General features: G+C 43.0%; 3 protein-coding genes across 8 annotated transcripts in view; 2 read left to right on the top strand and 1 right to left on the bottom strand.

The window, feature by feature from the left end:
• Positions 1–11,711, top strand: part of DENND4C (DENN domain containing 4C) — a 99,540-nt gene extending 87,829 nt beyond the window's left edge. For all 4 annotated transcript variants that reach the window (XM_040963154.1, XM_040963152.1, XM_040963155.1 and 1 more), the window contains 5 exons: positions 1,268–1,513; positions 2,371–2,488; positions 7,561–7,711; positions 9,285–9,349; positions 10,157–11,711. In XM_040963154.1, the coding sequence (XP_040819088.1) occupies positions 1,268–1,513; positions 2,371–2,488; positions 7,561–7,711; positions 9,285–9,349; positions 10,157–10,293 (717 nt within the window). In that variant the 3' untranslated portion in view covers positions 10,294–11,711. The remainder of the gene's footprint in view (positions 1–1,267; positions 1,514–2,370; positions 2,489–7,560; positions 7,712–9,284; positions 9,350–10,156) is intronic.
• A 1,417-nt stretch (positions 11,712–13,128) lies between these two features.
• RPS6 (ribosomal protein S6) lies at positions 13,129–16,590 on the bottom strand. The gene is made up of 6 exons (XM_040963160.1): positions 16,529–16,590; positions 15,865–15,996; positions 15,146–15,356; positions 14,826–14,972; positions 13,364–13,521; positions 13,129–13,260 (listed from the first exon to the last, which is right to left on the bottom strand). The coding sequence occupies exons 1-6, from the start codon at positions 16,532–16,534 to the stop codon at positions 13,165–13,167; spliced, it is 750 nt and encodes a 249-aa protein (XP_040819094.1). The 5' UTR covers positions 16,535–16,590; the 3' UTR covers positions 13,129–13,164.
• A 79-nt stretch (positions 16,591–16,669) lies between these two features.
• On the top strand, positions 16,670–21,651 carry LOC121144710 (40S ribosomal protein S4, X isoform-like). 3 transcript variants are annotated; one of them, XM_040963157.1, is made up of 2 exons: positions 16,670–16,736; positions 20,792–21,651. In XM_040963157.1, the coding sequence occupies exon 2, from the start codon at positions 20,799–20,801 to the stop codon at positions 21,588–21,590; it is 792 nt and encodes a 263-aa protein (XP_040819091.1). In that variant the 5' UTR covers positions 16,670–16,736; positions 20,792–20,798; the 3' UTR covers positions 21,591–21,651. The 3 variants fall into 3 exon arrangements, with proteins under 3 accessions (XP_040819091.1, XP_040819092.1, XP_040819090.1); XM_040963158.1 differs by having other exon boundaries at positions 16,687–16,736; positions 20,797–21,651; XM_040963156.1 differs by having other exon boundaries at positions 16,698–16,981.
• The last annotated feature ends 4,013 nt before the right edge of the window (positions 21,652–25,664 follow it).

The raw sequence follows: 25,664 nt of genomic DNA, 5'->3' as shown, positions 1-25,664 counted from the left end.
CCATATTAGAATGCCTGGATGACTTATACAGTATTTTCCTGTTGCCCATGTGGGAGATATGGATTGAGTTCCTGACTCCCAGCTTGGGCCTTGACTCAGAGAAAGGATCTGTTTCAGCTTTTGGGGTATGAATCAGAGGCTTGGAAATTCTCTGTCGGTCTGTCTCTCTCTGTTCCTACATCATAAATAAAAAAATGTCATGAAAGTGCTGAACCAGTCTGAAGCCAGGAGCTTATTCTGGGTCCCCCATGTGGATTCGGGGCTCAAGGATATGGGCCATCCTCTGTTGCTTTCCCAAGCCATTAGCAGGAAGCTGGGTAGGAAGTGGAACAGCCAAGACTCAAGCTGGAGCCACAAATGCAAGTTTTGCTTGCTGCACCGTGGGGCCAGCTCCTCGTTCCTTGTTTGAATGATAAAAGTGCTTTTTTAAAAAAAAAAAAAATCCTTCATTTCTTGTTAAAACGTAATACAGTGGGCCTGGCACAATAGCCTAATGGGTAAATCCTCACCTTGCATATGCCAGGATCCCGTATAGGCTCCGGTTCTAATTCCAGTGGCCCCACTTCCCATCTAGCTCTCTACTTGTGGCTTTGGAAAGTAATCTAGGATGTCCCAAAGCCTTTGGGGCCCTGCACCTGCATGGGATACCCACAATAGGCTCCTGTCTCCTGGCTGTGGATCAGCTCAGCTCGAGCTATTGCTATGGACATTTGGAGAGTGAACTAACAAATGCAAGATCTTTTCCCCTGTCTCTCCTCTTCTCTGTAAATCTGCCTTTCCAATAAAAATATTAAAATCTTAAAAATAGTAAATGTAATGTCGCAAGTTAAATGTAATTTTAAAAGGAGTCAGCAAGGAACATCATTACAAAATATTACTGCATTTGTTAATGTTATGAAGATAAGGCCACATAATTTTTGATGCTTTCATCATAAGACCTGTGGACTACAAATTTCTTTAAAAATTAGAAAACTATCTGACATATATAGCTATATATACATGTCATGGTTCTTAATCAGTGTGATTGAATACCCACTTTAACTCATTTAACAAAATGCAGATTATTAATTTTCTTTTTAATGATTTATGGGTGGCTTTTTAGATTGTCTTTTTTGTTGTTCTTTTTTGTGTTTTAAGATTGTCATTCAGCCCTGAAATAACCAATTTTTGAAAGCATAGATAGAGGAGCATAATCTTGCTGACAAGTACTTTTAAACATACAGGATTACACAGATAGTAGCCATTTCTTCTTGTGACTTTTTTTAAGGATCCACTGGGAAAAAGACCCAATCCTCCCCCTGTTTCCGTGCCCTACTTGAGTCCTCTCGTGCTCCGTAAAGAACTTGAATCTTTGCTAGAAAATGAAGGTGATCAAGTCATTCATACATCCTCTTTCATCAATCAACATCCAATCATTTTCTGGAATCTCGTGTGGTATTTCCGACGTTTGGACCTTCCTAGTAATTTGCCAGGGCTTATCCTGACTTCTGAACATTGTAACGAAGGTGTACAGGTAAGATACCAACTTTTATGTTTGCATTGCTTCCGGTTATACAACAACAGCAGCTTAATAAGATACAGGCTCATTTTTTTCTCACTTGAAAGTTTAATCAGTCCTCGAACAGTTTTTAACTCATATCTGTTTGACCTGAACTAACTAATCTGGTCATACATTGCTACAGAGGTGTTTGGAATAGCGATTTTTCAAAAAAAAAAATCACTGTTTCAAGATTCTGAGATTCTCAAAATTTTCAAAGGGATTCACCTTGCCCATATTTTTCAGATACTAGGATTAAAAGCTAAAAACATAAGTAACCTCCTAATATCACCTACCTAGGTAAGTTACAGAGAGCCAGAAGCACAGTCCGGCTGTCTGAGGTAAAGCTAGCTAGTTTGTTGTTGCTGAATTCCTGGTGCCGGTGGCAACACACAGCTCTCAGAGTTCTTTACTCTGTAGCACTGGGTACTGAGAGACACCCAGTCCCTAAAAACATACCTGCAGCAGAATAAAGTTATTTTGTTTTAAGTATTACAAACTGCAGTTTTTCTCCTTTATTTTGAGCAGTAGCCAGTAAAAAAAAAAATCTAGTAAGATAGTAGAAACTTGTTTTTTGTCTTAACTTGAAAATCTGATTGAAATGATGATCATTTTACCAGTTACAAGTTATCATTCTGATTCTTGAAAGTCAGTGTGAGAAACTATACCTCATAAAATAACAAGGGCATTTATTAACAAATTTTAACTTGTGCTCAGCGTTTTAGAGCCAGAGATTTGACAGATTTCATCTATTTAACCTGATCAACTTTGGCAAGATCTTCCTGTATTATACCTGGGATACTAATATATTTTCTGTTGATCTCTTTTATTAGCTTCCTCTATCATCTCTGTCCCAGGATAGCAAACTTGTATATATTCAGCTCTTATGGGATAATATCAACCTTCATCAGGAACCAGGAGAACCACTTTATGTCTCATGGAGGAATTTTAGTAAGTAAAAAAGAATTAAAGATGAAAAGTGTAAACTGGAAGCAACCTGAATAACCATTCACTGTTAATTGGATAAGCAAATTGTGCATCGTGTGCCATGTAATAGAATTGAGTTTAGCAATGAGTTTAGCAATAAGTTCCTCTAACTGTGTCTTTCAAATAAGAATGATTTTTTTTTAGTATAACAATTTACACTCCAAAAACTGCCATTATTGTTGAAAGAAAAACTAAATAATGAAAATAGATTCTATGTTTATGTATTGGAAAAATGCTTAAACTTCAGATTCAGTTCAATCCCAATTATAATTCCAGGTGACTTAACAGAATGGACAAGGATATCCTAAAATTTGTATGGATTTTCAAGGGACAAAGAATAGTCAGGGTAATCCTAAAAGAAAGGAACTATAGATTTGCTCATCTCAAATGCAAAAAATACAAAGGTATAATATTAGCACAAGAAGACAGACAGTTGTCCTTTCATATTTATTGGGTATTGGTTCTGGGACTCCCTGTCATGTATGAAAGTCTGTGGATGCTAAAGTCCCATATATAAAATGGAAGAGTATTTGCATATGGGCTGTACTCATTTTCACATATTCAAACCATCCCTTGATTACTCCGAATGTCTAATAACAATGTAAATGTTATGCAAATAGGTCTTATTCAGGGAATAATGACAAGGAAAAAAGTCTGTGCATATTCAGTATAGGGGCAGTTTTTTTCTTCCCATGTAGTTCCTATTTGCAATTGCTTGAATTTGCAGAACCTGCAGATATAGAGGTCCAAAAACAGATCAACAGAATAGAATTCAAATCACAGAAATAAATGCTCATATCTATGTTGGTCAGTGGCCTTTCTGAAAGAATGCAGAGACCACTAACAGGGAAGAATAGTCTTTTCGTCAGATAGTGCTGAGATAACTGATAAGCAGTATGTAGTAAAAGGGAACTGGATTGCTTCCTCAAAACATACATAAAAATGGGGCCCGGTGTAGCGGTTAAAGTCCTCTTCTTGAATGTGCAGGGATCCCATGTGGGCACCAGTTCTAATCCCAGCAGCCCCACTTCCCATCCAGCTCCCTGCCTGTGGCCCAGGAAAACAGTCAAGGATGGCTCAAAACTTTGGGACCCTGCACCCACATGGGAGACCTGGAAGAGACTCCTGGCTTCGGATTGGCTCAGCCCCAGCCGTTGGGGCTGCTTGAGGAGTGAACCATTGGATGGAAGATCTTCCTCTCCGTCTTTCCTCCTCTCTATATATCTGCCTTTCCAGTAAAAGTAAATAAATGCTTTAAAAAAATACATAAAAATGGATCATCGGCCTAAATATATTAAAACTAAAATCTCAGGGTAGGTTAACCCTCTGCCTGTGATACCAGCATCCCAAGTGGGTGCTGGTTAAAGTCCCAGCTGCTGCACTTCTGATCTGACTGCCTGCTAATGTACCTGGAAAATCAGCAGAAGATGGCCCAAGCCCTGGGGCTGCCGCACCTATGTTTAAGGTCTTGGTGAAGTTCCTGACCCCTGGCATCTGGCTCCAGTTGTCGCAATTTGAGAATTGAACCTGCAGGTGGAAGATCTTCTTCTCTCCTTCTTTCCCCCTCTGTAAATCTGCCTTTCAAATGAAAGTGAGTATATTTGGGAGCCTGTGCAATGGCATATCAAGCTAATCTTCTGACTACAGAGGTTGTCATCCAAGGTGGGCACTGGTTATAGTCTCGGCTGCTCCACTGCTGGTGTCCTGGGAAAGGAGGGGAAGATGGTCCAAGGCCGAGGAGCTCATGTACCCATGAGGAAGACTCATAAGAAACTGCTGGTGTGAGTCTAGCGCAATGGCTTAGTTGGCTAAATCCTCCCCTGAAAGTGCCAGGATCCCAATATGGCTTTGCACCAGCTGCAGCCATTTGGGGCATGAACTAGTGGGTGGAAGATCTTTGTCTCTTCTCTCTGTAATTTGCAAATATTTCCCCGTTTCTTTTGATTGACTTTTCAGTTCTATATTGGCCTTTTTTTTTTTAAAAAAAAAAGATTTATTTATTCTTATTGGAAAGGCAGATTCACAGAAGGAAGACAGAGAGGAAGATCTTTTGTCCACTGGTTCACTCCCTCCCCAAACGGCTGCAATGCCCAGGGCTGAGATAATAAGAAGCTAGGAGTGAGAAGCCTCTTCCAGGTCTCCCATGCGGGTGCAGGGTCCCAAGGCTTTGGGCCATCCTCTACTGCTTTCCCAGGCCACAAGCAGGAACTATATAGGGAGTGGAACCACCAGGAGATGAACTGGTGCCCATGTGAAATGTTGGAGCCACAGATGGATGCTTAGAACACCCATTTTAAAAATAGGCGAAGAGGGCATGGCGTGGTGGCCTAGCGGCTAAAGTCCTCGCCTTGAATGTGCTGGAATCCCATATGGGTGCCGATTCTAATCCCAAGGCCTTGGGACCAGGCACCCGCATGAGAGACCTGGAGGAAGTTCCTGACTCCTGGCTTCAGCAGAAGATCTTCCTTTCTGTTTGTCCTCCTCTCTATATATCTGCCTTTTCAATGAAAATAAATAAATCTTTAAAAAAAAAAGAGGCAAAGAGTGTGAATAGACAATGTTTTAAAGAAGTACCAATGGGGCCTGGTGTGCCAACCTAACAGCTAAATCCTCAACCTTGCGTGCACAGGGATCCCATTTGGGTGCCGGTTCTAATCCCAGTGGCCGCACTTCCCATCTAGCTCCCTACTTGTGGCCTGGGAAAGCAGTCAAGGACAGCCAAAGCCTTGGGACCCTGCACCCATGTGAGAGAACTGGAAGAAGCTCCAGGATCCTAGCTTCAGATCAGCACAGCTCAGGCCGTTGCGCTCACTTGGGGACTGAATCATCAGACAGAAGACCTTCCTCTGTCTCTTCTCTCTGTATATCTGCCTTTCCAATAAAAATAAAATAAATCTTTAAAAAGAAAAAAATAAGGAAGTGTCAATGGCCAAAGCAAATGAAAAGGTACTAAATAACAGTAGTCATAAAACCCACCACATTGCAAACCCACCACAGAGATAGCTATAATCAACAGCTAATTGGTGAATATGTATAATTGAAACTTTCATAGCTTAGGATTAGAAAATGGTACATCTGCTTTGTAAAATGGTTTTCTAGCTTCTCCAAGTGGTATACAGCTACCCTATGTCAGCAGTTGCACTCAGATATATCACCAAGAGAAATGAAGATACCAGCCATGAAAACATAGGTATGAATGCTCATAGCATTATTTGTAGCAAACCCTTGGAAATTATTTGAGTGTCTATTATCATATGAATGGATACAATCTAGTGTAGCTGTAAAATGGAATTTTACTTGGCAAGAGAGTAATGAGGTACTGATACATGCTGCAAAGTGGATGCATCTTAAGTATTGTATAGTAAATCCAGTTACAAACCAGCAGAAATAGTGTGATTCCCAAATACATGCAATACCCAGAACTAACCTATCTGTAGACAGGAAGTATAATCTGATTGTGGAGTTGGGCAGATTTTGTTTTTTAACAGTGAAAATGTTGCAAAATTGATCATGATAATTATTGCACAGCTCTCAGTGAGTTAAGCAGCATGGTACACTTTAAATGGGTAAAATTTTAAGGCTTGGAATTTATAACTACTCTGTTTCGTTAAAAGTTAAATTATGTATAATATATGTATAATTATATCTTACAGATTAGGCTCTAAAGTCATGTATCACATCAAAGTTAATCTATTGAAGGGTTGTCTTTTAGTAGGAGCAGGAGGTTGGATCAAAGAGAACACAGTCAGTTTCCTCTTATTAACAAAGGACTGTGCTGTTTCTATATTGAAAACAAATGAAGTATTTCTAGATGCCTTTATTTAGTGATACGAAAAATGTTGTTGGATTTTTACATGTTTAATGTTATTATTTAAATGCAATTACCAGTGAAACATTAAAAAATTGTTTTAAGTTTATTTGAAAGGCAAGACTAAGAATCTCCCATTTGATAGGTCATTTCTCAAATGTCCTCAACAGTTGAGGCCTGGGACTGTGGAAGGCATGGGCCAGGAACTTAACCCAGGTTTGTCATGAGGGTGGCAGTAATTCAAGTACTTGAGCCATCACCTGTTGCCTGCTAAGCTGTATCTTAGCAGGATGCTGGAGTCCAACCGGTACCGTAACCCAGGTGTGATTATGGACTGTAGGCGTCCCCAACACTGTGCCAAGTAACCACCCAATGAAGTGCTTCTAGATTCTATGAAATCTGTATATATGTTATTAATTATTCTAGAAGTGCCCTTGTATTATGATTGAACTGTTATGTTTAGTAGAAAGTAGGAGGCTGGGGCCCAGCACTAAAGGCTGGCTAAAGTCTTTGCCTTGAATGCGCCGGATCCCAAATGGCCAGTGGTTCTAATCCCGGCAGCCCCACTTCCCATCCAGCTCCCTGCCTGTGCCCTGGGAAAGCAGTCAAGGACGGCCCAAAGCCTTGGGACCCTGCACCCGCATGGGAGACCTGGAAGAAGTTCCTGGCTCCTGGCTTCAGATTGATGCAGCACCGGTTATTGTCACTTTGGGAGTGAATCATTGGACGGAAGATCTTCCTCTTTGTTTCTCCTCCTCTTTGTATATCTGACTTTGCAATAAAAATAAATAAGTCTTAAAAAAAAAAAAAGAAAATAGAAGCTGAAGCACATGACATTATGAATTATGGTATATATAATTACTATATTCAATGTTTCTATGTCTGAATGGAAGGAATGAATAGAGAGTCTAGGAGTACTGAGTACCTCCTTCATTAACAGAGATCCGGGTTCCGTGCTGCGTTTGCTTTGCCATCAGTGAACCTGCTGCTGGGATGTAGTAATGTGCCTCTGTGCGGGAAGCTGTGACTTGAAGGAGAGGGCAAAGGGACATGTCATCTTTATGTGAAGGGAGCAAGAAAAATATCTTGGTTGGCACACTGCCACATAATTTTACTAGTTAGGGTGAAGTGATACTGAGTAAATGCCTGGAAAGCGTACAGTGATGAATAGGGGAGACTTGTTTAATAATTGGCAAAATTCCATTTTTATTCACTTTGTTCTTATTAGATTCTGAAAAGAAACTGTCCGTCCTGTCAGAGGAACAACAAGCAACAAGCACTTTAGTAGAAGCTATTAGGCAGAGTATTCAGCATAATGATGTTTTAAAACCCATCAGCCTGCTTTCTCAGCACATGAAGCCAAATGTGAAAAGACAAAGGTAACGACCTACTATTATTTAGTTTGCTTCCACTCAGTATTTTTATGAAAAGTTATTTTAGGGCCCGGCGCGGTGGCGCAGTGGTTAAGGTCCTCGCCATACACGCCCAGGATCCCATATGGGCGCCGGTTCTAGTCCCGGCAGCCCCGCTTCCCTTCCAGCTCCCTGCCTGTGGCCCAGGAAAGCAGTCAAGGATGGCCCAAAGCTTTGGGACCCTGCACCCGCTTAGGAGACCCGGAAGAGGCTCCTGGCTTCGGATCGGCATAGCATCGGCTGTTGCGCTCACTTGGGGAGTGAATCATTGGACAGAAGATCTTCCTCTCTGTCTCTCCTCTCTGTACATCTGCCTTTCCGATAAAAAAAAAAAAGTTATTTTAAAAATAGCTCTAATTTTAAAAGAAATACATATTTGATGCATATCAGGAGGTTTTTAAAAAGTACTACCCAAGTATATGCATTCACACTGGAGCATAGGCACATAATTAAAGTGTGGGATGATATATATTGATTTTTAGGGAGATAAATCATTGATGTCTAGAATTTACTGTGTCTTTTGAGAATGTTAATGCTTTTACTTAAAACCACCCTGAATTTGGTTGTTTAGGCTCTGTGAAAGCCACACATCTTTTCTTGTTGGATATAAATGTGCGGAATTAGGAATGTGAACAATTTAGGGAAATGATAGAAGAGGCTAACTGTAAAGGATGTGGAAATATAGTGATCCTGGTACTGTTGTCAGCTAACATATCCGGATCAATATTCATCTTCATTTCAGCGTAAGGAAGTTTTGCAGAGGAAACTTCAGGAAAGGAGACATAATCAGCTACATCTATCGTTACTGATGTCTCTAGGGTCCCCTTCAAGATGCCTCAGTCTTGGTATCTTTGATGATAATCTAAATGACAAGGCAAGAATTGATAATGAAGTGCATGCATCACTCAACATCTCAACTGTTGAGGTAGAAATGACCTTCACAATTAAAAGAGTAGCGAGCTTCAAACACGTTTCAGAACAGGAAAATAATACTTCAGCAATTTCGTATTAAGGCTCTGAAACTCCTAAAGGTATATGAAGTGCCATTCAAATCAGCATCATGTCTTACTTTCTTATGTAAATTGTTACCCCTCCATCTTTGGTAACCTGAGGCATGAAGTTCATTTTTCACATATCATGTGTGACCTTTTGGAAAACTAAATAAAACTACCTTTTGTAGTAGTCATAAGGGTTTACTCTTATTAAGAAATTAATGTTGCTTTCTTGAGTGTCAAAGATAGGAATGACTGATTTTGTAAATTACAGTTAGAAATTAAAGTATGCACTACCTATGTTATTAAAAGTTATGATAGTTACACAGTCCATTTTGGATTTCTGCTTTTATTGGTGAAAAGGTTTATACTCATTAATTTTCTTAAAATTCTTAATTTTAAAAAGTTAACTGGAATATTAATGTGGATATGTTACTGCTAATTGTATTGTAGGGCTTAATCTGTTTCCAGTTTTTTTTTTTTATTGCATCTATGTGTGTGTTTTATGCTGTTTACTCATTAACCTTTAAATATATTTGTTTTTATAGGAGCTTATATCGAGAAATCCTCTTCTTATCATTAGTGTCACTTGGGAGGGAGAATATTGATATTGGTAAGTTGGATTATTAAAGGAAAATCTTTTCATTGTTTTCAAGATTTATCTTTATGTGAAAGGCAGAGTGACAGAGAGACAAAACCTCTGACACCAAATGGCCAGAAAGCCAGGAGCCTGGAACTGCTTCTGGGCCTCTCACACGGGTAGCACAAGTGCACATAGTGGAGCCATCTTCTACTACTTTTCCAGGTGCAATAGTAGGGAGTGGGATCTTGTAGGAACTGGGGCTCAAACTAGTTCTCAGATATCAAAATATGCTGGCATTGCAAGTAGCAGCTTTACCCCCTGTACCACAATATCTGCTAGTTTAAAGACTGTTTTCTTTTATTGAAGCTCAGAAATAATGTAGGTGGTGTGTGTAAATGCTTTACGTGCCTTTAAAAAGACTATTTAAAATATTGCTATTAAAATACATATTTGGGGATGACTAAAATTCTTACCCTGCAAGTACTGGGATCCCGTATGGATTCTAGTTTTTATCTCAGCTGCTCCACTTCCCATCCAGCTCCCTGCTTGTGGCCTGAGGGAGCAGTGGAGGATAGAATGGCCAATAGCCTTGGAATGCTGCACCCACGTGGGAGACTTGGTGGAAGAAGTTACTGGCTCCTGGCTTCAGATTGGCTCAGCTCTGGCCATTGCAGCCATTTGGAAGTGAACCATCAGATCAGTCTATCTCTCCTTCTCTCTGTAAATCTGATTTGCCTTTCCAGTAAAAATAAATCTAAAACAAATATTTGACTCTTATAATTTTTCAACGCACAACTTCTGACAAATTATAACCACATTTTTTAACATGTCTTTCAGAGGCCTTTGACAATGAATATGGACTTGCGTACAATAGTCTGTCTTCAGAGATTCTTGAAAAATTGCAGAAAATCGATGCTCCACCAAGTGTTAGTGTGGAATGGTGCAGGAAGTGTTTTGGAGCACCTCTGATTTAAGTAGTTATTGGAATTTTGACACACAGTACTGGGACAGTAAATGCAATGTGGAACAGTCAAGATTTTTTTGAGATCTCAAGAATTGGTGATAACTGAAAATAACTCTTAAGAGACCATGTATATAATAAATTGTAACTCACATTGAATCATCTCAAAATACATAAAATATTAAAATGTTCCAGGATTCTTTCATGTTGAAGATTTCCAACCCCAGTTCTCTGCCTCTGATGAAAGCCACATTTGGATTTACTCAGTATCTGTAAGTTTGAAAGAAATAACATATTCAGCCTAGGCATTTTGTTTATATATTAAGCTGTTGAGTTTGGGAAATGGCAGGTTAAGCTGCCAAACCCCAAAGCAAATGAAATAACTACAAGAGCAATGAATTGTGTATGTGTGTAAATGTGTGGGGCTGTATAGGTATGGGTATGTGGATGTATAGCCATATTTTAAGTGTATATTTATTAAAATTCTTAGATTGCATGTTGCAATACATTACCTAAAAAGGGATCTGACTGTCCATTAAGTAAATGACTACTACTAAATTTGTCTGTAGTCAGTAATCTCACAATTACCAGATAATCTGATGACAGCCGTCTTCCCTCCAACTTTATCTTCACCTTTTGTTGACTATTTTGAATATCTGATTGCTTCTTTCCATATTCCCAAACTTTAATTTTCTGAGAATTTTACTCAGATACATAACACTGAAACGAAATTAGCTTCATAATTTGTGAGATTAGCACATGCTTAAAATGCTAAATTTTCTGGAAGCCTGAAATCTTTTCAAGACATTTTTTTACTGTTGGTCACTTTTTGAAACCTGTGGATAAATTTGCACTGTACATTTTTATTTTTGTATAATAGATATGTATGCTTGTGAGTAAAAGTGTGCATTTATAAGTACTATTTTTGGTTAAACCAATGAAGTCTCATAATTTTTAAGCTTATTGAGCATGTTGCCAATAGGTTTAAAAAAATCATGGCACTCAATGCCTTTTACATTTATCATGCCTTTCATTAAAAACATTCATCAAGAAACAGTAAGTTTGCCTCAAATCTGTGGTTTTGGGGGTGGGGGGGAGTCATCGTGGCATGATTATAGTTAACTGTGCAGATGACTAAATCCACTGACCCAAAAGGTCTGTTTCCATTTGGTAGTTTAACAGCACAATTTTCTATTTGTTACCAGTCCTTTATCACTTATTTACCTATGCATAATTGATTTTGTGAAAGTGCTAAGAAAACAGAAATCATGTACAATTCTCATTTTCAAACTGAATCTTTTGCACTGTCTCAAGAGTATATTTTTGCAAATTTACAACTTGGTACTAGTTTAATACATTAACACTGACTTGACAAAGTTTGAATGACCTTGCATATAAAAATTGAGGCTCAATAAAATGAAAACTTGTAGTTGCTGCGTGTTGTCTTTGTTACCAACCTTCTTTCAAGAGATATCCTTCCAAGACATCACTTTAATTGGAAAGGCAGATTTACAATAAAGACAGAAAGCTCTTCCATCTGCTGGTTTACTCCCTGAACAATACTGGAGCCGGGTTGATCTGAAGCCAGGTGCCAGGCACCTCCTCTGGATTGCCCACACGGGTGCAGGATCTCAAGGCTTTGGGTTTCCGCTACTTTCCCAGGCCACAAGCAGGAAGCTGATGTGAAGTACACACAGTATGGACCCAGCACTGATTTAGCCATTGAGCCATCATGCCAAACTACCAGAAGCACTTAGTAAACCAAGTTTACTAACATTTGTAATGGAGGTCTTACATTTGCCGATTTTTCTAGTAACTGAATGCTATACCTTGGAACATTTATTAATGTCTACAGGATCCAGTGTGGTGGCCAGGCAGCTAAAGTCCTCACCTTGAATGCACTGGTGCCGATTCTAATCCCGGGAGCTCCACTTCCCATCCAGCTCCCTGCTTGTGGCCTGGGAAAGCAGTCAAGGATGGCCCAAAGCCTTTGTGGGAGACCCAAAAGAGCTCCTGGCTCCCAATCAGTGCAGCACCAGCTGTCACCTGGAGAATGAATCATTGGACGAGAACTACCCACCTTTCCGCTGTGGCCCATACGGGCTGGTCTTCAATTCCCATTTATTTGAAAGGTGGCTATGCATAAGGGCCTAAAGATTCAGGCCATCCTCCACCACACTAAGGTTGTGAGGGAGCTTGAGTATTGGATCTTTAGTTCTATTTTCTAAGTCAATAGCTGTGGCCTTCAAAATGTGCATATGATGTTACCCGTGGGACTTAAGCGAGACGTCATCCCTTTTTTACTCTCAATAGCTTTAACAATTTGTTTACCTCCCATGCACTGCATATACATTTTCCCAACTTGTCCATGCCTTTTCTAAATTTATTTTTTTATGGGAAAATCAGATATACAGAGGAAGATCTTCCTTCCAATGATTCAGTCCCCACATAGTTGCAACTGTGCTGATCTGAAGCCAAGAGCTTCTTCAGGCCTCCATGTGGGTACAGGGTCCCAAGGCTTTGGGCTGTCCTCCACTGCTTTCCTAGTCCACAAGCAGGGAACTGGATAGAAAGCAGGACACAAACTGGTGCCCATAACGGATGCCAGTGTGTGGAAGGCAAGGACTATAGCCACTAAGCTACCACACTGGGTCCATCCACGCCTTTTTGAAATAATCTTGTCTGACCACCAAAAGAAACCCTTTCTCCTGGTTACCCATTCCACTACTATGCCACAGAAACTCAATTCTGAGTGTTGATTTCAACACTTCTACCTAGCTGTCACACACATACCCCTCTTTCCATCTATCTAGTTATGCTGCCAAAGAAAAAGTCAGTACAGGAGATCTGAAATCCAATCTTATTTATTCATTATTCTTAAACCTTATTTTTGACTAGACTCTGACTTAGAAGTAGATGCTCTCAGGGAAGACAGCCTGCGTCTCTTGGCGATCTGCTCCTGGCGTTTTTCTTTGGCCTCCTAAAGGAAGCAAAATAAAAAAACACAATTAGTTGGTGAGAAGATGGAAACCCAAAAGCAAACCTAACGCCCTGCCCTCTCACTCCAGTCATCTGGGACTTACCTTCATTCTCTTGGCCAGAAGTTTCGCATATTCTGCAGCCTCCTCCTTATTCTTCTTAGTCCGCTGTTTCTTCAGAGCAATGCGCCGGCGTTTGTGCTGGAGAACTCGTGGTGTAACAAGACGCTGAATCTTGGGTGCTTTGGTCCTAGGTTTCTTACCTGAAAACACAGGCAACTCCGTCAAAGACGTGGTCACTGAGACCCACACCATTATTGAGCAGGCATGCACATATTCTTATAAAATATGCAAGTGTTTAACATAAATTGGTACTCCACACCTTATTACTCCCTTCACTCAAAAAGGTGTGCTAAATAGTTCTTGAAGCACAAGAAAAAAGTCCTTCTGAAAAACAACCAGTTACTTCATCTGCCATATGCCTAGGCTTTACTAAATAAAGCACAGCATTACTTCTAGTTAATCTATGAACTGCTATGTGGAAACGGAAAAAACATTGCCTATATCATCTGTGTGCATGCACCAATATGCTTAAAGCTGCTTGGAATAAGGCTTGTAGATGCCATCATTGTAGTTTTGTGAAAACTATGCAGGCACCTAAGGCTGTTGCACCAGTGAAAAGGTGGGTATTCAGAAATTCTGAACTAATGAGCCTAAACCCTGTGGCAAGTCTAAGTTACAACAGCCCTGAAACAAGACCCAGGTTTTCTCCCCCCAGATCTGTCAGTTTAGAAAAAAGGTTAATGTCAATCAGTGGATTCTCCAACGACCTGGTCGTGCTTGGAGGTAAGAGTGGCAGCAATTCAGAACTGTTGAACTATCAAACCCACTTGAGCAAGACCCTTGGAGCACGCCCCACATTAGGGACCTGGGGTGGGTGGGAGACTAGATGGGGCTTCTCCCCTTTTACATCAGACCCATTAAGGAAACAACACGGAACTAATTGTCTTGCCCATCTTCCTGTAGTGCTTGAACCTTTTTACCCAATTATGTCAAGATTGGAAAAAAAAAAGTCAATGTTCTGGTTGCATTGATGTTGTCCGACTATGTGATTTAATGACAGTGGTTAATACATGAAAACCCCACACATATGCTACAAAACTTTTACCACCAAAACAAAAGCAGGAGCACAGCACACTAGCCTAGCGACTAAAGTCCTTGCCTTCCACGTACTAGGATCCCATACGGGTGCTGGCTCATTTCTCAGCTCTTGCCTTTAGATTGGCTCAGCCCTGGCCGTTGCAGCTCTTGGGGGGAGGGAGGTGTAAATCAGTGGATGGAAGAAAACCTTGGGACCCTGCACCTGTGTGGGAGACAGAGGCGCCTCCTGGCTTAGGATCAATTCAGCTCTGGTTACAGCACTGATTATCAACAATACCTACTGTGTATCTGCTCACCTGTTAACATCTCACTCATACCTCAAAGAGTGTGTAAACAATCCATTTTAAGATCATATATGGAAATGTCCACGACACAATTACGTCTTAAATCTTACAGTCCCTCCTACCTTCTTTGTTTAGGGGCTTTCTCACAACATACTGGCGCACGTCATCTTCTTTTGAGAGATTGAAAAGTTTGCGAATTCTGCTTGCTCTCTTAGGTCCCAGGCGACGAGGCACCGTGGTATCAGTCAATCCCGGAATATCTTTCTCTCCTTAGAAGAGAAGCAAATTTTGCGTAACTCAACGATGCCCTCACAATCAAAAATCTCAACTGCCATGTTTATCCGCTACTGATCATTTGTAATTGCTCCAGTAAAACCAAATCTGTTTGCCAAATATATGGGTACTGTTAATAAGGCAGTTCAATTTCAACAAGCGTTCTCACCTTTTTTTACTATAACCAAGTTGAGAACACTCAAGTTGGCATCGACAATGCAGCCCCGCACTGATTTGCGTTTTCTTTCCCCAGTTCTCCTGGGTCTGTAACAGGAGTGCCCCTTGCTCAGTAGCAGGCGAACCCGGCCATGGGTCAAGACACCTTGTTTCATGGGGAAGCCTTGTTTGTCATTTCCACCACTGATCCGGACCACGTAGCCCTGTAGGAACATTCCATGACTGTTACTACCCATATTCAACAAACGTTTAAGAATGATCTCTCACTTCACCTGCAAAAAGCAATTCATTACAACTGATTTATACTACACAGCAAGCAACTCAGTCTTCCTCCCTAGTTAAATTTTGGCATAATTTCCAACTTGTCAAATTCCGTTCCAGCTTACCACCTCTACCATTTTGCTAGAGGTAGCACACACACACACACAAAAAAAAACTAAGAAACGAAAATAGGAAATCCCTTCCTTGTTATTTGAAAACAGCTTTGTGTGTACTATCAGGATGGACACTTGATTTTTTTCGCTCGGTGCGTTGTACAGGGATTAACCCACATTCATGTCAACCTCGCCCTGCATTCTCCAGCTTGCTCTACCACACAACCCACCCAGAGCCAGCTTCGCTTTCTACACTAACACTCCGAAATAACCCACCAGGAGTCGAACCCAGGCCGAAGCCCGACAATCATCAGCTGCCAGCAGCCTGGTAACGTACCTTCCACTCCTCGCCCAGAGCGTCGGCAGCTACTTCAGTCGCCATGCGCTTCTCATAGAAAGTTCGAAGTTTACGCTCATCGTCCACTTCGATGAGCTTTTGGCAGCCAGTGGCTGGGAAGGAGATATTCAGCTACGGGTCAAACAGGAGTTAAACGTTTAAGAAAATTCATCCACGAAGCGAATATAGCACCACTCACGGTCATTCATGTCCAAGACCTTACGGTCGCCGCCTTGCAATCGGCGGGCATGTTGGGTACCGGTGTCCCCGAAGCACACGCATCACACACGGGCTCCTTTTCTCGGGCTCTCCGCTCCAGTTCACCCCCGCCCGGCCCCCGGGCAGGAACGCGAGCTTGGCGGCGAGGGGGAAAGGGCCGCAAGGCCGGTCTGGGGCGCCCCGGGAAACACGCCAGCCTCCGCGCCGCGGCCGGGCGCAAGGAAGCCACCATGGCGCTCGCTCTCCGCACCGGAGCCGCTCCAGCCGCAATCGGCCGCCATCCGCTCTCCCCCTGAGCTCCGATTCTAAGAAAACGAGCTTTTCCCGACCTCAGACCCTTGCTCAACAAGAGGCAGGATCCTGAAGGAACTAGCACTACGAGAAAGCCGAATTCTGAAGCCCGATGTGCCTCAAGCGCAGTTGAAGGGCCACCAACACAACCTACCTTCATCTTGAAGCGGCTGACCCCCGCGAGGCGCCACGGCAAAGAGGCCCGACTTCCGCCTAACTCAGATCACATAGGCACTTCCAGCTCTCGCGAGAGGAAGTCGCGGCCAATGCGACGGCAGCCAGCGTTGGTGGGCGGCACTTCCGGGGCGGAGCGGCGTGCTTGGCGGGCGTGGAGGACACAGCTGTTCGGTCGCCGAGATCCGGTGAGTAGAACCTGCGTTCGGTTCTGAGGGCGAACCCCTTGTCCCCCTAACGTCCCCTGCGCTGCCCCGGGCCCTGCAGCCGGTGGTGCCGAGGGAGAGGAAGGCTAGGGCGGTGCTCCCACGAGGCGGCAGCCTCCGACCTCGGCCGCTCCCGCGTCCCGGGAAACGCCGCAGGTCTCCTCGAGTCGCCCGGCCGTCTCGGTCGCCTCCGCGGGCTTTGAAAGACGGACCGAGTGTCGCGGCCGGTATGTCGGTTAGATACCCCCGAGACGCCCTGCCAGGGCCTCCAACTGCGGGCGGTCTGGAACTCTCCGCAGTGTGTGACCGAGTGTTAGGACGCCTTCGCTCCCCGCGCTCCCCGAAAGCCGCCGACGCAGTCGCTAGCGCCGCTCGCATTTGTGGGACTTCATGGTGAAACCCGCGTTGCTTATGTTCCACCTCCTCGGCCAGCTTGATAATTTTGGCCACTACGTAGGTCTTTATTTTGGTGTAGTCAGGTGCTGTTTGGTGTAGTCGGTGCTGCTTGGCCTACGTGGAAAGGACTTGGTTAAAAATAGTTTTCATGTACTTGAAAGAGCAAGAGAATTTCACTTCCCAGATCCCGGATTCCCTGGGCTGGGCCAACCCGAAGTCTGGAACTCTCCTTTTGGGTGTCCGGGGCTGGGTGGGTGGGTGACTGGGGCGCGGGCGTTTGGGCCTTCCCTTACTGCCTTCCAGCACAGTACTACCTTCCAGCCCGAAGGTGGCTCCGGCTAGACCTGGCCACTCTGGTAAGGGGTGTCCCTTCAGTCGCTCCATTAGGAGATGCTTAACCCACAACACAGCCTTCTCCCCTTGGTAGCGTATCTTGAAGCAGCAGTGGTAGGACCCTTGGTCGTTCAGGAAGATGTGGGAGTGAGTAGGTGCGTTTGCTCAGCGCTCCGGAGGAGCAGGGTGGGGACCAGGAACAGAACTCTAAAACATCTTGGTAGTACTCTGCAGGAAGCGACATTTTGTCTGTCATGCATTTACTGCAGGTTTTATCTTAAAAAAGCAAAAACCAGCTTCAAGTAAACAAAAATAACTTCTTTCCAAGATTAAAACATAGCAACTTCTGGTGTAGTAGCACGAAGTTTTGAATTTAATCCGCCTCACAAAGTTGAAAGAGCCTACTGAATCTTGTTTGGTCTTCTACTGAATCCTGTTGGGTCTACTGACGTTAGTTCATAGGCTGTTGATAAATGGATGCTTTTTAAATCTTTATGTAATTTTTTGTTGTTGCTGTAATATGACACAATGAAAAATTAATCATTTTCGGTGACATTCAGTACATTCACAGTATTGTGCTACCACTGCCACCTTTATCTTTTTCCAAGATGCTTTCCTCACTCTGAAAAAAAAAATACCAAGTTTCCACATTTTAATTATGCATTCATTTGACAACATTGTCAAATGGGTTGGTTACTGTGCATAATTTCGGTATTAATGTGTATTCAGGTGTGTCTTTGAGACCCTTTTACTTGTTCTGGATATACAAGTATATCCAGAGCAGAGATTGCTGGATCATAAGGTAGTTCTGTTTTTAATTTTTTTCTTTAATAGCCGTGCCAATTTATGATCCTACAAGTACATAGATTGTTTGCTTGCTTATAAATTGTGGTGTTTGTCTTATTAGAGAATTGTAAGAGTTCTTTAGATATTTAGGGTACTAATATATTAGATACATGATATGCAAATATTTCTCCCCTTGTCCAGGTGATAGTATTTTTACTTGGTAGTATTTTTTTAAAGATTTATTTTATTTTTATTGGAAAGTCAGACATACAGAGGAGAGGAGAGAGAAAGAGGAAGATCGTTCGTTGATTCACTCTCCAAGTGGCCACATCAGCCAGTGCTGCACCAGTCCAAAGCCAAGAGGAACTCAGAGCCTCTTCTGGGTCTCACAAACATGTGCAGGGTCCCAAGGCTTAGGGTCATTCTTGACTGCTTTCCCAGGCCACAAGCAGTGAGCCCAGCGGGATTAGAACAGATGCCCATATAAAATCTCAGACATCCAGGGCGAGAACTTTAGCCATTAGGTTCCCATGCCAGGCTCATCTTAATAGTATTCTTTAAGCCACAAAAGCTTTTATTTATTTATTTTTTTAAATGTTTTTTTAAAAGATGTGTTTCTTGAGCCCAGCGCCATGGCCTAGCCTTGAATGTGCTGGGATCCCATATGGGCACCGGTTTTAATCCCGGCAGCCCTACATGCCATCCAACTGCCTGCTTGTGGCCTGGGAAAACAGTCGAGGATGGCCCAAAGCCTTGGGACCCTGCCCCGGCGTGGGGGACCTGGAGGAAAGTTCCTGGCTCCTGGCTTTGGATGAACTCAGCACTGGCCATTGCAGTTACTTAGGGAGTGAATCATCAAACGGAAGGTCTTCTCTCTCTTCCTCTCTGTGTATCTGATTTTGTAATAAAAATAAATAAATCTTAAAAAAAAAAAAAAGATGTGATTCTTGGGCCTGTCACAGTAGCCTAGTGGCTAAAATCCTTGCCTTGTAACTGTTGGAATCCCATATGGGTACCAGTTCGTATACTGGCTGCTTCGTTTTTCCATCTAGCTCCTACTTGTGGCCACTTGGGGAGTGAACCAGCAAATGGAAGATCTTCCTCTTTCCTTCTGTCTGTAAATCTGCAGCCCAATAAAAATAAAATGATTTTTTTAAAAAAATGTTTCTTTTGGGGGCCCGGTGCGATAGCATAGTGTTTAAGGTCCTGTCCTGCACGCTCTGGGATCCCATATGGTCACCGTCTCTAATCCTGGTGGCCCTGCTTTTCATCCAGCTCCCTGCTTGTGGCCTGGGAAAACAGTTGAGGATGGCCCAAAGCCTTGGGACCCTGTACCCGCATGGGAGACCCGGAAGAGCTCCTGGTTCCTGACTTTGGATTGGCTTGGCTCCGGCTGTTGCGGTTGCTTGGGGGGTGAATCATAGGACGGAGGATCTTCCTCTCTGTCTCTCCTCTTGTCTGTATATCCGCCTTTCCAATAAAAATAATTAAATCTTTAAAAGAAAAGGTTTCTTTCTATTGGGGAGGCAAATAAAGAGAGAGGAGAGGCAGTAAGATCTTCAGTTGATTGACCCCCACGTAGATACAACAGCTGGAGCTAAGCCAGTCTGGAGCCGGGAGCTTTTTCTGGGTCTTTTGTGCAGACACAGTGTCCCAAGGCTTTTGGGCCATTTTTGACTGCTTTCCCAGGCCACAAGCAGGGAGCTGAATGGGAAGAGGGGCCACTGGGATTAGAACCGGCTTCCATATGGGCTCCTGTAATGTGCAAGGTGAGGACTTCTGCTGCTAGGCTGTTACATCAGGTCTGAGAGTTTTTATTTTATTTATTTGAAAAAGTAAGAGAAATAGAGCACACACTTGACATCTACTATTTAATTACCCAAATACTTGCAGTATTTAGGGCTGGGTTATGCTAAACACATGAACTGGGGGAGCCAGCATTGTGGTTTAGCAAGTTTTAAGCCACCAACTGTAATGCCAGTGTCCTATATCAGTGCCAATTCATGTCCTGCTGCTCTACTTGCAGTCCAGTTCCCTGCTTGCACAATTGGGAAAGCAGTGAGAGATCATCCAGTTCCTTGGGCTCCTGCACCCACAGGGGAGACCCAGAGCTCCTGGCACTTTGCATCGCCTGACATAGCCCTGACTGTTGTAGCAGTTCAGGGATTGAACCATTGGATGGAAGATTTCTGTCTGTCTGTACCTCCACCTTTCACACACATACATACAAACATAAATATTTAAACATAAGAAGAAAACCAGGAGCTTGGAACTTAATCCTAGTCTTCCACATGGGTCACAAATGTCCAGACACTTGTCTTCATTTGTTGCTTCTCAGAAAAGCATTATTAAAGAGCTGGATTGGGATGTGGTCAGCCCAAGTGGTGGTTTAGCCTACTGCACTGCACCACACCTGCACCTATAAACGCTTTTAATTTTGATTATATGTAATTTCTTAGGTTATTGGTCATTGTACTGATGGTGTCATTTAAGCATTTACTATCCACTCTTTCCATTTCTAGTATAGCCATGGCTCGTGGTCCAAAGAAGCATCTGAAGCGAGTAGCAGCTCCAAAGCATTGGATGCTGGACAAGTTGACCAGTGTGTTTGCTCCTCGTCCATCCACTGGTCCCCACAAGCTGAGAGAATGTCTTCCTCTCATCATTTTCCTGAGGAATAAGCTGAAGTATGCCCTAACAGGGGATGAAGTAAAGAAAATTTGCATGCAGCGGTTCATTAAGATTGATGGCAAAGTCCGAGCCGATGTAACCTACCCTGCTGGTTTCATGGATGTCATCAGCATCGACAAGACCGGAGAGAATTTCCGTCTGATCTATGATACCAAGGGTCGTTTTGCTGTTCATCGCATTACACCTGAGGAGGCTAAATACAAGTTGTGCAAAGTGAGAAAGATCCTTGTGGGCACAAAAGGCATTTCTCATCTGGTGACCCACGATGCTCGCACCATCCGCTACCCTGATCCTCTCATCAAGGTGAATGACACAATTCAGATTGATTTGGAGACCGGCAAGATCACTGATTTCATCAAGTTTGACATTGGTAACCTGTGCATGGTGACTGGAGGTGCCAACCTGGGAAGAATTGGTGTGATCACCAACAGAGAAAGACATCCTGGCTCTTTCGATGTCGTTCATGTGAAGGATGCCAATGGCAACAGCTTCGCTACTCGTCTGGCCAACATTTTCATTATCGGCAAAGGCAACAAACCATGGATTTCTCTTCCCCGGGGAAAGGGAATCCGCCTCACCATTGCTGAAGAGCGAGACAAGAGACTGGCTGCCAAGCAGAGCAGTGGGTGAAAGGGTCTCTAGATGACGTGTTAGAAAAGCCTTTGTATTTGATTGAAATAATACAGTGTGGTTAATGTAAAGAAAAAATATATACTGTTCAAGATTGTAAAATTGCATTCTTACATTTTCTACTGTAAAAAATTTACCCTTAATGTTACAGTTTTAGTTGTTTTATAACACTAATCCGTCCATTTTGAGTTAACTGTTGTATAGACTTTTGTTAAATAATTTTGCACTTTTATTAAAAATTAAAATTAAAAAAAACTATTATCATAAATTATGGATTTATTTCTTGTCTGTCACCTTAATCACTTGGCCACAACTGCTGCTAGTGTGTTTATTTCTAGACTCTGAATTTTCTTTGATTGTTACACATGTCTATATTAGTACCACATCATCTTACCAAAAAAATTTAAATTTTTTTAGAGTTACAGAGAGAAATAAGTGAGAGGGAGAGATTTTCCATCCCCAAGTTGTAGTAACAGCCAGGTTAAGGCCTGGAGCCCAGGGCTTCTTCCAGTTTTCCCAAGAGGGTGAAAGGGCCTAAGCACTTAGATTTTTTTTCCACTGCTTTCCCTGACACATTAGCAGGGAGAAGGGTCAGAAATGGAGCATCCAAGACTTGAACTGGTGCCCATATTGGATGTCAGAGCTGCAGCTGGCAGACTAATATGTCTCATGCCAGCCCCCACACCACTTTTATACTGTGCAGTTGTGTTTCAAAATCAGAAGATGTGTATCGTCTGGCTAAGTGTCTATACCATGGAGGGTGTGTAGTTGGAAGCAAGACTCCCTGAAGTGAGCATTTGGTAAGCTTAGGGCTGTAATGCTGTATTCCAAATCAGTGGCTTGAGGTCCAGCTCTTCATGGTTCCAGCTTCCTCTCTGTGCACATGCTGGGAGGCAGCAGGTGGTGGCTCAGGTAATTTGGTGTCTGCGACTCAACTGGGACACCTAAACCAAGTTTCTGGCTTCTGGTTTTAGCCTGGCCAAAGTATAAAATAAAAAGAAACACGACTAGGATTTTTAAAATACATGATTTTTATTTGAAAGGTTTAGTTACAGAGAAAGACCCTCCTGGAGCTGACTGCTGCAGAGTGGATGAATCCCGCCCATGCCACCCTATGACACCCTGGCGACCCTGGGAGGCCAGTTCTTGGCGTTGAGCTGCGGGCACCCCTCAGGGCAAAATGATGGCCTGCAAGCAAGTTGCAGTCCTGGAGGCTCTCAACAGGCTAGTGAACAGACCAGATCTGAAGGAACTCGTGAGACTGGAGTTGTCTAACCTGTTGATCCAGGAGCCGGAGCTCTTCAAGAAGCCAGAGGAGTTTGGAGTTTGGCCCTCATAATTCTGGGTCTGACCCACCTCTGCCCTGGACCCTCCACCCAGCACACCGAGACACCTTACAGACTGGGGCCAAGCCCCTCAATGAGTCAGGTCCTGTCCTGTTTTTCCTTTTTAGATTGCTGGTCATGAGTGAGTGTGTGTGTTGTGATGGTGGGAGGGAGGCCACAGGTGTGGGTGTGTGTGTGTGGTATGATGGCGGGAGCGAGGCTGCAGATGTGGGTGTGTGCACTCACTGTCCCAGGTGTGCCTTTCCCTGAGCCAAAGGAATTTAGGTTTTCAGAGTTACAGATGAGTTCTTCAGGGAACGACAGGTCAGCTAGCAGGTGACAGGATCCCCAGGCTCTCACTCAGACTAGGATGAGGCAAGGCACAAGAAGAGTATCCAAAAGTGACGGAGAGGCATGCATAAATTTAAGTGCTAAGCCATTGGTTTTCTGTTGATGAATCATAAATGAAGAATCTGACCTCCATCTGAGAAATCTTTGAGACTAATTGTTATCCCATGAGGCGGCCACTTCCTGGGGGCCGGGCTTCAGGCTGTGAAGCTGTGTCCAGTGTGCAGTGCCTGCTTGGCCACTCCAGTTGCAGATGAGGCAGGCGATTGGCCTCATGGTCAGGGCTGGTTGGGATGACCGTTTCCAGGCCCTGCTTTGCTGCTGACTCCAACTTCCTATTGATGCTCCCTGTGACAGGCAGCAGGCTTGGATTTGCCAGCCTCGCATGGACCTGGATTCCCAGTTCCTGCCTCCTCACCCTCGCACACCCCACCCAGTGTTGGAGAATAAACCAGTGGGTAGGAGCGCGCTGCTTCTCTGTACATCTTGGTGATTTTGAAGAATTACTAAAATTTAAATAGAAGTATTTTTCTAGAAGTCCCTCCCCACCGTCCCACCCCCAAAAAGAGAACACCCATCTGTTTAGTTCGCTACAGCCAGAGCTGAGCCATTCCAGAGCTAGGAGCAAGGAACTTCTTTCAGTTTCCCATGTAGGCAGGGTCCCAAGGGTTTGAGCTAGTTTCTGCTTCCCCCATCTATAAGGAAGCTGAACCAGAAAGCAGCAACGACTTGAACCAGTGCCTGGGTGGGATGCTGGTGCCACAGGTGAAAGCTTGCTTACTACACCACACTGCCAGGCCCACCACTTAATTTTATTAAAAATAATAAGTATAAAAATAAAGACAAAATTGTTTATAAACCCAAACAGATTAGCCTGACACTGTAAAGTTGAAATATAAATCGAGGTGGGCAAATGTTTGGCACAGTGTTTAAGCCTCCACTTAGCATTCCTGCATCCCATATTGAAATGTCTGGGTTGAAGTACAAATGTCAGTTCCAGTTTACTGCTAATGTGCAGCGAAGTTTAATCAGATAAAAATCAATTTCAAGAAGCATTTAGATTTTATTTATTTGACAGCCTTAGTGACAGAGAAGCAGAGATAAAGATCTTTTTTAAAAAAAAAGATTGATTTATTTTTTTATTGCAAAGTCAGATATGTAGAGAGGAGGAGAGACAGTGGAGGAAGATCTTCCATCCAATGATTCACTCCCTATGCGGCCTCATTGGCTGGAGCTGATATTATCCAAAGCCAGGTGCCTGGAGCTCTTACGGGTTTCCCATGATGGTGCAGGGTACCAAGGTTTTGGGCTGTCCTCAATTGCTGTCCCAGGTCCAGGCAGGGAGCTGGATGTGAAGCAGGGCAACAAGGATTAGAACCGGTGGCCATATGGGATCCTGGCAGGTTTGAGGTGAGGACTTTAACCACTAGGCACTGGGCCCGAGATAGGGATCTTTGAGCTGCTGGTTTATTTTCCCCAAATGACTGCAACAGTTCCAGGCTGTGCCAGGTTGAGACTCCGTTCAGGTCTCCCACATGTGTGGCAGGGATTGAGCGACTTGTGCTATCATCTCCTGCCCCCCAGGGTGCTGATCATTGGTAAGCAGCTCAAAGCCAGGCACTCTGATGGGGGCCCTGCAAAGCAGTGTCTTACCACCAGGCCAAACACCTGGTTGTCCTTTGATAGGCCCTAGTAGAAATGATATCCTAATTACAAGGAGCACAACTAACAGCCAGATCTTGGTTTCACAATACTCCAACCCTCTCAAACCATTTGAGTTGTTCATAAGAATGTATTTTGTTCCCAAACTGGAGCAAAACAGAAAATAACATCAATCTAGAATAGTGCCAGCATAAAAGAAATATCTCAAAAACTAATGTGTTTATGTCTGAGGGATGAAGAGCTAAAGATACTATGGAATTTAACATAAGGAAAGCCATGAGACAAATCCAGAAATTTGAGTTCTAAGACAGGAGATCTGATCTGAACTGTTAACTGGTGGTATCATAAAAAGTGAAGAACAAAAGGGTGATGGGCAACTGTACCAAACTGAAAAATCTAGAGACTTAATGCTATGCAAGGATTTTGACTAGATCCTGAATAGTGTGTAAATGGGGAAGAAGAGGCTAAATAAGAATAGTAGAAATTAATAAATTTTAAATAGTAACTATGTTATATTACCAACATAATGTTAACTTGTGATGCAATAATGATGTTGACATGTGGCAGAAAATGCTTAAGTGTATGCTTAATTATAAATAGAATAAGGTGTTTACAAATGTTATTTCATTTTTTTCTTTGAAAGGCAGTTATCTTTTTTTAACAAGTTCAATTTTTAAAAAAGATTTATTTATTTTTATTGGAAAGTCAGACTTAGAGAGGAGGAGAGATAAAGATCTTC

This window comes from Ochotona curzoniae, unplaced genomic scaffold (genome assembly GCF_017591425.1).
Source record: "Ochotona curzoniae isolate NIBS_2020 unplaced genomic scaffold, NIBS_Ocur_1.0 scaffold_3208, whole genome shotgun sequence".
NCBI lineage: Eukaryota > Metazoa > Chordata > Mammalia > Lagomorpha > Ochotonidae > Ochotona > Ochotona curzoniae.
This window is presented reverse-complemented; position numbering and strand designations above follow the sequence as displayed.

Coding starts and splice junctions, on each gene's coding strand:
- RPS6 (XM_040963160.1), bottom strand. Junction 15,357..15,864: donor CTCTGGGCGAGGAGTGGAAG/GTACGTTACCAG, acceptor ATGTTCCTACAG/GGCTACGTGGTCCGGATCAG. Junction 13,261..13,363: donor TTCTGGCCAAGAGAATGAAG/GTAAGTCCCAGA, acceptor TGCTTCCTTTAG/GAGGCCAAAGAAAAACGCCA.
- LOC121144710 (XM_040963157.1), top strand. CDS start 20,799: ATGGCTCGTGGTCCAAAGAAGCATCTGAAGCGAGTAGCAGCTCCAAAG.